The following is a 15,537-nucleotide window of genomic DNA, read 5'->3' as shown; positions in this document are numbered from 1 at the left end:
AATTACCCATTGTGTTAGGTGCATTACTCAGGGGTAAAAATAGCGTGGGTTACTCTTTAGAGGGTCGGTGTGGATTTGTTTCCATACTGTAGGGAATCTAATCTAATCATATAACAGTTTGAAAGATTTCAAAACATACAACAAATCAAAATTCCATTAATTGCCCAATACCATCACTTTACAGTTATTCAAAAACCAGAGAAATACCTTCCCTATCAAATCTACAGGCTTGACTTCATTGCTTCCTTTTAGTTCTGGTCCTGTGAACTGGGAAAGCTTCTTGCTTGAATCATTACATAATTGAGGGCTTAGACTTTCACCATTAATAATCTGAAGAGTTCTAACAAACATTGCTGTCCTGGAAATTTCACAAACACATTCTTTCATTGAGGTAATTTATTTCCTTATGCTTTGAATAATCTCCTTTTTCTAAGACAGACAATTTATATCTGAAGTCAGTCAGGTCCCCTTCAAACTGTCCAAAGAGCTTTTGAATTAAAACGTCTAAAAGAACTTGCTTATCTAAGTTTTTGCGAAGGTAGTACTTTGATGTTTTTCTCTTGCTAGTTGTAAACACCCATAGATTAAATAAGCTTTTACTAACACTCTAGGAGACACATAACAGTTTAAAAATCATGGAATTAGAAAGACTGGCTAAGTTAAATTTTAGCAACTTCACAAAAGGAAGCCAATACCCATATGCCACTGGTTTTAAATTAAAGAAAAACGCTAAAATAATCAATATTTATAAATGATAACCTGTCATAATGGGTTAGTATTAAAAATGATCATCTTTTCATGTTTAACTATGGTAGATTGTATGCAACATCAAGAATGTACTAACAGAAGGGAAAGAAAACCAGCCAGTATTCTCACTGCTGATTGCTATCTAGAAAACCATGCTGCAAAGTCAGGTGGCAGTAGGTTCAGTCCTGGTTGTTATGTACTCCCTGATCATATTGGGCTTATTGACAGATGGATATGTGAAATACTAGAGGGATGCTGGAGACTTACCCCGGGTATGAGTCAACACTACAGGTACAGTGCATATAAATCTGGGGCCCATGGATGATAAAACAAAGCAAAACCACATGGTTGTCACTACGTGTTGTTGCCCTTACCTTCAAATGTTTCAAAAAGATAATCAGGAAAAGACTCCGAAAAGGAACGCAGAACATGTTGAGCCTATAATGGAAGCACATAATTTTGAAGTTACTTTTGGAAGACATGTGAACCACCAATATCACATTTTAAAATTGTCCAAACCCTGACTAATGCAGCAATTTCAAGAACCAAAATAAGGGATTCAATATATGCTTCTGATCAGGAAAATGGCTGAGAGATCACGTGAGAAGATGGTGTGTCGGAAAGCAGCTGAGGTTCATGGACTGGCGTTATTAGCATACTACTAGGTGACCTCCTGACAAGAATAACAGTGTAGCATTGAAAATAGGACAGATTGGAGGCTATCTGTTGGGGTTTGTGGCAGCAGTTACATCATTAAAAGATTAGTGTCTGAGTGTGGCTTAATAGGGCACTCGTGTTCTGGAAATGGGGCAAAGCCTCAGGAAGAGGAGGCAAAAGGTTCCATGGGAGGCTCAGATAAGTGCTCCAACACCTTTGAGCCCAAAACAAAATTGCGTTTTGTTAAGAACATTATGTTATGTCAATTCATTCTCCACAACCTATGATAGGGAAACCTCTACAACTCCTCCTGCTTGGGTTTCAAGTAATAATGGCTTTCAGCTTCAGTAATGTCATCATCAGAGATTCACCTGCAAATTTAAAGATGGATCCCACTAGTTTTCAGCACATGAGTTGCCATGCAATTTAAAAACACCAAGTCTTTTTTAAACCTGTGGCTGTATTCCAACATTATGGTGCATTTTGACTTTCCAACCCAAAATACCTGGGAATTCAGCAGAAAGTAGCTGTCTGACCATTAAAATCAAACATTTCAGAGGCCAGCACTAGGGACCTGAAATGTATCATTCTCAGCCAACTCCTGTTCAGACTTGTCTTTGTTTCAACAATGTTCTTTGAGAGCCAGACAGTCTTGATATTTACAGTCAGGTCTGTCTATACAGGACATCTGATTAATTAACTTGTGGATGTGACTAAGAATATACACTTACAAACAATATTTTTGTCTGTACAATTCTTTGAACAAATTCATATGTTCATCGTTTTTAAATATATTTATGCATTTGTCAAAATTAACACAGCAAAAATTTTGGGGATTATCTTTGAGTTTCTTTTTAATTTTATATTTGCAGTTGATAAGTTAAAATCAGTGTTCTGAAGGATGTATAAAAAGCCTTTGGAGTTTGATTTGGAGATGCCGGTGTTGGACTGGGGTGTACAAAGTTAAAAATCACACAACACCTGGTTATAGTCCAACAGGTTTAATTGGAAGCACACTAGCTTTCGGAGCGCCGCTCCTTTATCAGGTGGTTACGGAGGACACAATTGTAAGGCACAGAATTTATAGCAAAAATTTACAGTGTGATGTAACTGAAATCATACATTGAAAAATACCTTGATTGTCTGTTGAGTCTTTCATCTGTTTGAATACCATGATAGTTTCACCTCTTTCATGTGTAAATCACAAAACTTTTTTTTAAAAAGTTGCATTCTCAGGTTACTTGTAACAATGGGTGAGAGCTAGGCAATATGTTGAAGGTGTTGGCCCCCTGTGTTCTCTGTCTATGCCATGATGTTTAGTTTGATTCTAATCTAAAAAGTGAGATAACAGAGTTTTACATGAATTCATGCAGTTTTTGAGCTAAATACAACGTAACTCTGCAAGTACAAATTCACCCCACAAACGTATATGTATTTGTGTGCATGTGGATCTGTGTGCGTGTGTGTCTGTCTGTCTGAGTTGGGGGGGTTGTGAGTGTGAGAGAGTGTATATATGTGTGTATGTGAGTGCAAAGTGTCTTACATCAGTGAGGGGGTGCATGTGTGAGTGTGGGAGTGTGTGTGTGTCTGGGGTGGGGAGTTGTGAGTGTCTGTGAGAGAGTGTATATGTGTGTGCGTGAGTGTAGAGTGGTTTAAGTCTCTGAGAGAATGCATGTGTGAGTGTGTGTGTGTGTATAGTGCAATGGTGGTCACCTGTAGTGTGACATGAACCCAAGGTCCCGGTTGAGGCCCTCCCTATGGGTACGGAACTTAGTTATCAGCCTCTGCTCGGCCACTTTTCGCTGCTGCCTGTCCTGAAGTCCGCCTTGGAGGATGGTCACCCGAAGGTCCGAGGTTGAATGTCCTGGACCACTGAAGTGTTCCCCAACTGGGAGGGAACACTCCTGTCTGTTGATTGTTGTGCTGTGCCCATTCATTTGTTGCCGTAGCCTTTGCTCGGTTTCCCCAATGTACCGTGTAAAACTCTGTTATCTCACTTTTTAGATTAGAATCAATCTAAACATCATGGCACAGACAGAGAACACAGGGGACTAACACCTTCAACATATTGTCTAGCTAACACCAATTGTTACAGGTAACCTGAGAATGCAACTTTTTAAAAAACAGTTTTGTGATTTACACATGAAAGAGGTGAAACTTCATGATATTCAAACAGATGAAAGACTCAACAGACAATCAAGGTATTTTTCAATGTATAATTTCAGTTACATTACACTGTAAACTTTTGCTATAAATTCTGCGCCTTACAATTGTTTCCTCTACAACCACCTGATGAAGGAGCGTCGCTCCGAAAGCTAGTGTGCTTCCAATTAAGCCTGTTGGACTATAACCTGGTGTTGTGTGATTTTTAACTTTAAAGTTTGAGTTTGTGTTTCTTCCCACATAATTTGACATAAGTCAAAAATAGCAAATGTGGAAGATAATCAGTAATTTCTCTATTCTTTCCTCATTCAATTTTTTATGAAAGCATGGCAAGTGAATAGAACTATATGTATGTGTTTTTAACCAGACAAACAATTATGAGAAATTACAAATTTGAGAAATATGAGAAATTATGAGAAATTACAAATTTCTTCTGTTTAAATCTGTTTCATTTCGGATCTCATTTTGGAATATTCCAGTTCACAGAATCAGTGTGGAGATCAGGGAATAACAACTGAATTAATATAAGAACTTAAAATCTACAGCCCTTCCATCAAAAAGCTCAAAGTTGAGATGAAAGCCTGAAAAGATTAAGCTGAGGCAACTAAATAACAGAACTTATGCTCAATAAAAGAATGGGAACGACAGTCTATGTTGCTGGCTTTCACAGGGACCTGGGGTATAATCAACAATGGAATACCCTTTAAGACCTGGTATACCATATTGCCAAGAGCAGAATATTGAAATTCCTAACTGAAGCTTCTACAAAGTACACTTTTTCAAAAGTTACCTATTATCTGTTGCTAAAATCTTAAGTTTGATCAGTGAAGCAAAGTAATAGGGTGGGGGGAGGAGAGAGATGGTGGAACTGCAAACTATCCACATTCTGGCTAGAATTCCTCCACTGCAACTTGTTGCCCCTTTGATGGGTATACATCATAAATTTACTCTGATGTCACTGATACCCATCATTAGAAGTGAAATCAAGAAACCATCTTCCAACTCCTCAAGCAATGGGTGCTGCAGACTAAAACAGCACAGCCTTTATATCAGGTTGTGCCTGTCCCCAGTGAAGTTTTAGCCCTCGATTTTAAAAAAAGACTCAAACATTGATTTGAAGGATGAATGAACTTGTAGGTGCAATAATTATCAGGTTGTAACCACTTTAAGAGTTATTTTGTCCTGGTTTAGTTTTTAAAGAGAGGTTGTAAGGAAAAGTTATTGAGTTGGCTAGTTAAGACTACTTGAGTAAACAGCTTGGGAGACCTTGGTTTTTCTTTATTTTACAGCCTGAACGGATGTGGCCAGCTCTCACAGACTAGGTTCTCTGGGTTCTCAGTAGCATTAGCAGCCAATGGGGTCTCAACAGAGTTGGAAGCTTCAGTGAATATCTCCTGGCTGCTACTCACTCTGAATTTTCTCTGGATGTTTTTCCTTCTGGATTGTAGACATATAAGTGGGAATCTGTGTCTTAAGTTTCCTTTTTGGCAAGGAGTGTGTATGTGGGAAGTTACTACGTTGGGACAGTTAATTAGTCATAATTCTGTGTCTATTATCCTGCTAAATTTCCAACAGAGTTAAGGTATTCTAAATTCCTCTTTCTTTGGTTGCATTTTAACTACAGTGTTTCAATAAATTGTATTTTGTTTAACATCAAGTAATCTGACCAGTCACATAGCATCGGGAACAGACATCCTACATTTGCCTTTAAAATAAAAAAAAGTTAGGGTCTAGGCTACCTTCTTAAAATATGTTGGTGGGGGGAGGGGTTCTGGTCTGGTCCATATTATTATTCAGAAGTTGCTATTACAAAGTTGGCATGAAGGATATTCCAATATTGAGGAATACCAAATTATCAGTGCCGACGTGTTGGTGTAGTGGGTCAGAGGCCCATTGCCTCCACATTGATCTCCCAATCTCTGTTGTACTAACATGACTGCCATGAGAAGCAATCAGATATCCTTCCATAAATGTCTTGTGGAAAGATTCATGTGGCCCTCTTTTTCACATATCCAACAGCTGTAAAGTCAGATATAAGGATACATACTTCCTCTGCCAGCTAATAATAGTAGCTGAACACCAAAGCAAGTAGAATGGAGAAAAGCATTTTAAGGAGTCTCATCCTCAGCTGTTTCCATGAACACAGAAGTAAAATTAAACAGCTCAGACAATCACTTGATCTCCAATGACAGGTTTGTTTAACTGTTAGGCTTACTCAGTAATGTCTCAAAATAAGTTCTAGTAGTGAAATCAGCAATTTTTGTTTCAACTAAAATGTTCAGAAATGATAAAGATAAACTGGTGTTGAAATTAAATATAATTTTCTGATGTTTATAACTGATCATTTTAAAAGTGAGCCTTGATGCACTTTTTGGAAGAAAAATTCAAACGAAATTATTTAAGTTTTCCATGAGAATATTTGGTCTGGATAAGGCTCATCTAGACTCAGGTTTGTTATTGACAAAATGTGTCTTACCAAACTAAGCATCACATTTCCATTGGTGCTCAGCATCCAATCTCTGAACTTCAAGCGAAGGCTTTCCTTTTTCTTCTCTTGTTTGTCCAGGTAAACTTTATTCAGCTGTTCCCTCTTACTTTGCCTCAGCTTTGTTTCTGCTTTAAGAGTGGAAAGCCTGTGATGTAAAAAATTATCATTAATAATTCCAGATTGTAATAGTCTTGATAAAATCTTGATTTTAATGCATCACATGGATGGGTTAGACAATGCCATTGGGATGGGTATGTAACTAAGATTTTGGATGGGGGCGGTGTCAGGTGGTTTTGAGGGAGTGGGGATGGAGCTTTTCCAGCACTCCCACTTAATTCAATTTTAACCAGGGAAAATGCAGACTGGTGCCCCAGGTAGGTAGGAACCTATTGCATATGTTGAGGTTAAGGCCCAACAATGTCCATAGCATTGCAATGTGATTTTTTACTTGAAATTGTGAAAAGTTGTCACCACACCAAATCCGTCAGAGACAATTGAATGTTCTGAAGAGGTTGAAACGTATTTTAAAGAATCTTAAGAATCCTAATATACCAGTTGAATCAATCCCATTCCTCCAAACTTCTCTAAAACTGACCTTCTCTCTCCTTTCCATTATGAATGTTTTTTGGTGACACCATGTGCCTAGTTCGAGCTGTGTGCTGGGAGCCACTCCCTTGAATTCTTGCTAATAACTAGCCTCTTTGTGGCTGCCTTTGAACACTACAAAGTGCTGTGATACTCAAATTAGACTACAAAGTTAAAATGACCCGAACCTCATAATGAACTCTACATAAAGTTTTCCCTTTTTCCCATACAGCCTTTGCTGAACTGAATTAAAATCAAGGGACCTTAGTAATCTTTAATAATTCATTTTTGTTGATCACAATATTGAATATTACTGAATTTAGATTAAGAAAACAATATAACTCATATTCTGAACAAACTTAAAAGTGTAATGGTCAGTCTGAGGAAATGGGCATGCATTGGCAGATGGAATAAAATGTGGAAAACTTTGCAGGTAACCACTTTGGTGGGAAGAACAGAACTACAGAATATTAATTAAATGTCAAAAGGATAGAAAGTGTAGATGTACAAAGGGACCTAGAGGACCTCATCAGTAAGCCCCTGAAGGTTGACATGCAGATACAGCAAACATACAAAATAGCTAATCTTATGTTAGCCTTAATCACAAAACAATTTGAATACAGGAGTAGGAAGCCTTGCTTCATTTATATGGAACCTTGGTTGAACTGTGCCTGGATTATTGTGTGCAGTTTGGTTCCCTTATCTTAGGAAAGATATTGAACAGCATTAACAAAAATGTTGTTTATGACTTATTCCTGAGAATGGCAGGACTATAGTATGAAAAGAAACAAAGGAAATGAAGTCTGTACCTTATCAAGTTTTGAGGAATGAGAGGTGATCTCTTAGAAACCTGCAAAATTCTGAATGTGGTAGGCAGGGTAGATGTAGGTAAGATGTTTCCTGTGGTTTGGGAGTCTGGAACCAGGGGACACAACTTTCAAAAGAAGGAGAAAACCATCTTGGATGGAAATGAGGAGAATTTCTTTTACACAAAGGGTTGTGGATCTGTGGAATTCTTTGCCCAATAGAGTTGTGGATGCTCAATCACTGAGTATATTAAAATAAAGATTGATAGATTTGTGAACACCAGTGGCATAGAGGGATATGCAGACAGTATGGGAAAAAGACACTGGAGGGAATGATCAGCTGCGATCATACTGAATGGCAGAACTGGCTCAATTGGTTGAATGGCCTCACCCTGTTTCTATGTGCCTGTGATTCCCAATGTCAGCAGAATGTGGCCTGACTTCTTGGTGTCTGCCCTTTGAAACAACACCTCCCATGCAGGTGTGTGGATACACACCATCTCAGCTCTGCAGCCCTGCATAATATTTAAACTAATATTTTCTTTTACCTTTTTAAAGTACATTTTAATGTAATTAATATAGAGATTTAGAAAGAATGGAGTAGCTCTTATACTATATTTCAAATTGTTGACTTAAAACAATCCACTGAAACATCATGGTCAGTTCTTCTGATTTCTCAAATACATTATTAATGTAATAGATGCAGAAACAGAGAGCCTCATATCCATTTACTGATGATACTGCATTAAGTGCCACAGAAAGTAGTGTAAATGCCAGCAGAAAGTTGCAAAGGGACAGTGAGATTCAATGAGTGTGTAAAACTGTGACAAATGATATTCAGTTTGAGGAAGTGTAATGTCATCCGCTTTGAACATAAGAAAGATAGGTCAGTGTTTTTAAAATGAAATTAACTCGGAACTGTTGAGGAGTGGAGAGATTTTGGAATGTAATTACATTAATCCTTAAAAATGAATGGCAGGTGGAAAACAGTTTGAAATGTTAATGGAATTTTACCCTCCATCAAAAGAGGATTGCAATACAAAGAATTAGAAGTGTTGCTAAAGTGAAATAAAACTCAGAATAGACTAAACAACCAGTATTCGTACCCTTCAAATTATTAATATTATTATTCAGTATTAGACTCTGCACTTCAGGAAGCATTTGGTAACTCCCGAGAGGGTGAAGTGCTGATTCATTAGAATGTGCTGGTGTTAAAAGGATTCAAATATGAAGACAGGCTGAAGAGATTTGTTTTGTATTCCCTTGAGTAGTGAGGGCTAATAACTGATATCTTAGATGTGTTTAAAGGGATTGAAGGATTTGATACTTTGAATTGAAGGAAACTACTTCCTCTGGTAGTGGAGGATTCTTTTCATATCAAGCAAGGTTGGCAAATCAGTTCCCTTCTTTTCAACTTCCCTGGCTAGCTGCAAAAAGGTTTTAGCCTATTTCAGTCTTTCCCCAGTAAAATTGTAGTTAATTGGTTTTACCAGAAACAAAGCCTCAGAAAAATAACAGACATGAGGTCAAAAATATGTTCACCCATTCACTTTCTTACACACTCACACTCACACATACACACAGCTAATAAAGGATAGTGTCCATTATAAGAGGAAGATGAATGAACAATATGTTAAAGACTTGGGGTGATCTTGAGAAATAAGTTATTAACCAGAAACTATGGCTGTTTAATTACTATGTTGTATAATTTGTTGTAGTGAATCTGCAGTTATCCTTTGAATGTTTGGTGTTCTGATGTTTGTCTCCAATTAATACAGTCACAGGTATGAGGCGCAGAAAAGAAGTTCTCTCCAGCTTCAAATCTACAATCACAATCCATCTTCTCTCTTCTGCCACAAGCAACTCCTTGGAATAAAAGTTTATGTTTTCTGTCTGCAGAAGTTTTCTATTAGGTTCACTAATTGTAGGCGAGGTTCCATTTCCAATATGCAAAGATTCCAATAAAGGTGCAAATCAAAAGAGGAAGTAAGAGCCCTTTCATGCCTGATTGGGTTCACAGGCTTCATGCCTTTGAAAAAATATTAATTTCAGTTCAGATCAGTTTCATTTATTCAATGGTTGTTTCATGAAGCATAACCTGTGTGGCCAAGTGACTGCCGCAACCATTTTGAGTCAGTGTTTTGTCCTATTTGAAACCATTTCAGTTCATGTAACTGGTACTAAAATCAGATGACGGAATTTGAAAATCAATAGTCCATACTTTATCACCATTGTCAAAAGTCCAAAACAACAGGGCGGGACATTAGAATTAGAGGTAGGCCATTCAGCTGCATGGACATTCTTCTTCACTGGAGATCTGAATGTCTTCCCCTCAAATGCTGTTGAACCTAGTTCATTAGAAAATTTTTAAACTTTGGTGATAGATTTTTGTTAGACACATGTAAGGAAACTAAGACGGGGAATAGAATTAAGACAGAAATCAAATACAGATCTCAAGCCTACAGCCATACTAGACTGAAAACACCTGACCTCACTCATCTCAGAAGCTAAACAAATTCAGGCTTGGTTAGTACTTGGATTGGACATCACCTGGGAATACCAGGTGTAGTGTGCTTAAGTGATTTCAGTGACACAATGGGTCAGCACATTCAGCTGTTAACTGGAAGGCTGGTGGTTCAAGACCACCCTTGGATGAAGGGCCTCCTTACTTAGGGGCCCTCTTGTGGTACACAGGTACAGAACCTACCCCTGAACCAGATGATCTGTATTCAAGTCCCACCTGCTCCTGAGGTATGCAATAATAGGTTGATTAGAAAAATAGGTTAAATATCTTTTAAAAATCTAATTGAATGATGATATGGGTTTGAGGCACTGCACTTTTGTTGCTATTTTCATAGATTGTTTGCAAACAATTCAGGAAAATGAAAGAAACTCACAACTGCAACAATGTCACATCTGCAAGGTGTAGGGAGCTTGGATGGAGTCAAATAGTCTGAAGAATTTTCAGAAAGAGGTTGCAAGATCCAATTTGAGAGTGGTATACAACTACAGTATACTGTATTTTTGATCTTAAACAGAGAAACTAACTGAGAAACTCTCTCTCTCACTTCCTTTGAAATGTCACTTTGGGAAGGAAACTATTGTCCTTACCTGGTCTGGTCTTCATGTGACTCCATAGCAACACGGTTGCCCTCTGGGCATTTAGGGATAGGCTGTAACTGCTGAACGAGCTAGCAACATCCACGTCCCATCAATGACTGAAAAAAACTTGTTAGCAAGATATGTGAGCTGAAATCTACCAGACGTCATCTCTGTCAAGATTTGTTGAAATCTACCTCACCATCTGGAGCAATGAGAATTTAGTCAACTATAACTGTTCTAGGAAGGCCCCTCAGTGCCACAAGATGTGTGCAGAATAACTTTGGATGAGAACCATAATTTGGGGCAATCTGTGACTTACCATTTTCATGAATTTGACTATTACCTGACAAAAGCACATTAAATTTAACATTCTGCAGATTTTTTATTTTTGTTGTTTCTCTTCAGATTGTGCATGAGTTTATTTTTTTAAAGATAAACATATATATTTGCAGAGCCCAATCTGTCACTGTTTGTTGAGAAAACTGTTTTTAGTCATAAACCAGTTATTTGCTGTTAATAGAAGAAAACTGGTGAATTGTCCTTAACACAAAACTAACAGTCAGAGATAAATACAATTGGTCACATCATCAATCTCACCACATTTAACATTTATTCTGACGGATAAAGGAGAAGGATGAGAAATGGAAACAGTAGACCCCTCCAACCTTAATTGTGACAGTTCCTGCAGACTGTACACAAGGTACTTACAATAAATATAGAGGTCACACAACTGTGGCAAGTCAGCCAGTACATTAAGGGTGCAGCAGTATTTCTCTTAACATTTGTATTTATTCTCATTTGTAAATTACAAGTTTGGTTGCCCTGCTAAAGAAAGAATGTCATTAAACTGGAAAGGGTGCAAAAAAGAATAACAAGGAAGTTCCCGAGACTAGAAGGTTTGAGTTATATAAGGAGAGGTTGGATAGGACGGGATGTGTTTTGCTCTGGAGCGTAGGAGGCTGAGGGGTTTCCACATAGAGGTTTATAAAATCATGAATAGCCAAGATCTTTTCCTCAGGGTAGGGGGATCCAAAACTAGAGGGCATAGGTTTATGTTGAGAGGTGCAAGATTTAAAATGGACCTGAAGGGCAACCTTTTCACACAGAGGGCGGTGAGTATATCAAAAAGCTACCAGAGGAAGTGGTAGAAATGAGTACAATTACATGGATAGGGAAAGTTTAAAGAGATACAGCCCAAATGCAGGCAAATGGGACTAATTCAGTTTAGGAAACCTGGTCGGCATGGATGTGTTGGGACAAAGGGCCTCTTTCCATGATGTATGACTCTATGATTGTCTTGCACAAATTTATATTGGATTTGCCTATGTTTTACTGATCCTACTGATGATTCTCACTGCTGTCTCAGTCTTTCCATTTGACTAAGCATAGTATGAAAATGATGTATGGTGTTGAATTTCCCATTTGTTTCTAAAGTGGCTGGCCTCCTCATCTGTGAATGGAAGGCTAGTGACACTCATTACAATGTCTAACAAATGAATCATGTTTTCAGGCATCCTACAATCCATTGATCATCATTGACGGCAGCTGGCATAACCCCCAGTAGTCAGAATATTAATTAACATTGACAAGATAACCAGATCCTATGAGAATGAAGAGGTCCATTCCACCTACGTACATGTTGTATCTGGGATGTCAGGTGTCTTTAATGGCTTTTTGTCTTGTTTTTCTTGGTATTCATTAAAGCGCAGCACTGACTCATGTTAAGAAGTAGAACACTTTCTTTGCCTCCCTCAAACTAGACACAATTCTTTGAAAGTTCTAAAAATTGGACTTGACATGCAAATTTGGTCTCTCTAGTTTTTCCAGCATTATGTTTTTATTCCTTGATGGTTTGCATGGATGGACTTCGTAATCTCTCTTCTCATCTCCTTAGTGATAATAACTCTCTTTCTTTGTACAAGATACCATTTCATCTCAGTCAGCCCAAAACACACTTGCATCCACAGGTATGTCCTTGATGCTTTCAGGCCATTATTTCATCACTACTTTCTGCAGCACTTATAGAGTCATAGAGATGTACAGCATGGAAACAGACCCTTCGGTCCAACCCGTCCATGCTAACCAGATATCCCAACCCAATCTACTCCCACCAATCAGCACCCAGCCCATATCTCTCCAAGCCCTTCCTATTCATATACCCATCCAAATGCCTCTTAAATGTTGCAATTGTACCAGCCTCCACCACATCCTCTGGCAGCTCATTCCATACATGTACCACCCTCTGTGTTGTTGCATCTTGCTTTATAGTTTAATTCCTGAAGAAGGGCTTATGCCCGAAACGTCGATTCTCCTGTTCCCTGGATGCTGCCTGACCTGCTGCGCTTTTCCAGCAACACATTTCCAGCTCTGATCACCAGCATCTGCAGACCTCACTTTCTCCTGCTTTATAGTTTACTCAAATTAAGCAAGACATGTGTCTTTCAGATTCAATATCTCTGGAGAGTTGATGACTTCCAGAATATGTTGACTTTTTGATTCTCATTGAATACGGAAGATATCATACTCTGTCTTAGTATCCTCAAACTTACTCTTTTACTGAGTGCTGCTCTCAACAGCACATCAGCAACATACTTCTGTTTCCTACATTCAGATGATAGCTCCGCAAATGAAATAACATTCATTACAGAAGCTTCACGGCTAATAGAAGCAGTTTGAGGTAGATGCTTTGAAGTGGCTTGTGGTCATACTCCACTGACAATGTTTCTCTCCTGAACATGTCTTTCAGTTTGCATTAATGCCCTGGATGAATATGCAACTGGTCATCCTTAATTAGCTCACAGATCCACAAATCAGTACACTGCTTCATCTCTGCTGGTCAATACATCTTTACTATAGCTCTCACCTTATCAGGATCCAGAGAAAGTTTTTAGCTGTCAGTGCATGTCCTGACTTCAGATATTTTCAATTGTATCTTTTGCATATACAATTTCAAGTTTATCTACTGAGTTCTCTCTAACAGTTACACCAGACCCAGATCATGGTCTATGTTGACTTTTTTAATTGTGTCCCCAAATCCTAACCAGTTTCCATTCCAGGAAGATCACTATCATATGCCAATTGTAATGATACTCTTTGGAGCTGTGGAAATGCAAAATGGCATGTGTAACTATTGGTATCTTTCAAATAATCTCCAGATTATTGTTAGAGAATATTTACTTTCATCTAAATTCACTTACCAGAAAACGTCCTTTGAGTCATGGATGGTACAATTCTTTGCCTTGACAGTTTTAAGCAAAGTTTCTTCTATAATTGGCTTGGGTAATAAGATTTCTTCAAAGAATTCTTCATTGAGATCCTTTAGATCTATGCATACTTTTGGGGTTTCCACTTTTTTTTTCACTGTTACTATGCTGTTAATCCCATCTAGATGACTTGTCACTTTCTTGACTACTAGCTTCTTCTTTCCGCTTGTCTATCATCTTTCAGGCTGGACATGAGAGTAGCTGGAACTCTCCTCATAAAATAGTGTATTGGTTAAACATTCACATCTATTTTGAGATGATATTCATAAGGACAACATCCAAAACCTACGAAAAAAAACCTGTAATCTTCTAAATCCAACTGTTTATGGCTTAGTGGACTTCGAAACACTGCAAATCTCCTCTGGCATTGTTGGTTACTAGTCTAAGCTTTGGACTTGGTTCACTTGTCACAAAACTAGTCCTTTTTTCTAAAAGCTGTTGTTTGGCTCAAGGAGACTCTGTCCTTGGATTTTTTAAGAGGGATAATAAACCAGGCCAGGCTCCGATCAGTCTGGTTTGGTACAGAGGTGAAAAGGATTTTGATATGTAAACAGGTGACACTTAAGGCCAAAGTGGTCATGTTTTAGAAGTGACCTGTATAATGAAAGGGGAGTGGTCAGCTCTCTAGCTGAGCTGAGCAGTTTTAGTTTGGTCTTGAACTGGTTGGAAGTTCAATAGGGAGCTGTGTGGACACTCTCTCTCTCTCTCTTTCTGCCCTTAAACTTCAACCTGTAAGCATGTATTCCATTTATACTTTTTTTAAAAGGGAGTTTGCTTATTGGGACTGTTGTGCATATTCGGAACAGCATAATTAAGTCTAGTTAGATAGGTTGAGTTTTGTAGGGGCTCTTTATTCTGTTCTTTGTGTTTAATTGTGTAATTTTGTGAATAAATTTTCATCTGTTTTAAAACAACTAGTCAACCTTGCTAACTTACTCCTTGTAATTTTCACTGTACACTTACCGAAACAAATTGCAAAGTTATGGTCTGAGCTGCCTGCTTAAGAATGTTTTGAGTGATCTGGTTTAGTCCATAACACACTTGATATGAGTAGATTTTGCTTGATGACTACTATCTGAAACTCCAGATGACCATTAAGCTGAGCATTGGGTTCTCAGTTTAATTTGTCCCTTGGCATGAATGTCATTCCATCATATACCTTCAACCATACCTTTGAAAGCTTCCTTTTTGAGACACCATATTGTATCAATTTAGACAGGCATGCAAAATGCAACACTGCATGAATTTACATCGTGTCTACCTCTCATGTCACACTTGCTTCAAGTTTTCTTTCTGCAATCATCATTCTAACAATCGCAAAGTTGCACAATTATTGCCTTTGAACATCATCATGCTAATCTATTATCTGGAGCAAGATGATTCATCAGAATCCTCAGCTGCTGTCTCTCCAGCAGCCACCTTTATAGATATGCTTTGTTTCTTTCTTATTCAATACCTGCACGCAAAATGATTCAGCTTCATGCAGTTTGAACATTGCTTTCCCCACTTTGGAGAATTTTTCTTTTCTTTCGTATGATGTTTTCTGTAGTACCTACATCCTGTCCTCTATCTCTGATCTTTTTGCTTACTTTATGAAAATATTTATTCATTTTTTCCCAATTTATACTCACACTTAGCTTGGAATATCTCTCAAAGTAATGTAAAGCCCAATCCGATATACCATTAATACCTTCTCGCTGACAATCGGCAACTTTGAACTTCTTCA

The 15,537-nt window shown here is 38.1% G+C and overlaps 1 protein-coding gene across 1 annotated transcript in view; it reads right to left on the bottom strand.

Moving 5' to 3' along the window:
- Window positions 1-15,537, bottom strand: part of LOC122564002 (EF-hand calcium-binding domain-containing protein 5-like) — a 174,815-nt gene that overhangs the window by 139,113 nt on the left and 20,165 nt on the right. The window contains exons 3-4 of the mRNA XM_043718422.2: window positions 6,044-6,200; window positions 1,122-1,185 (exon numbers count right to left, since the gene is read on the bottom strand). Of these exons, the coding sequence (XP_043574357.2) occupies window positions 1,122-1,185; window positions 6,044-6,200 (221 nt within the window). The remainder of the gene's footprint in view (window positions 1-1,121; window positions 1,186-6,043; window positions 6,201-15,537) is intronic.

Source organism: Chiloscyllium plagiosum, unplaced genomic scaffold, assembly GCF_037043375.1.
Source record: "Chiloscyllium plagiosum isolate Xiang-an unplaced genomic scaffold, Cpla_swu_hap1 HiC_scaffold_31, whole genome shotgun sequence".
Lineage (NCBI taxonomy): Eukaryota > Metazoa > Chordata > Chondrichthyes > Orectolobiformes > Hemiscylliidae > Chiloscyllium > Chiloscyllium plagiosum.
This window is presented reverse-complemented; position numbering and strand designations above follow the sequence as displayed.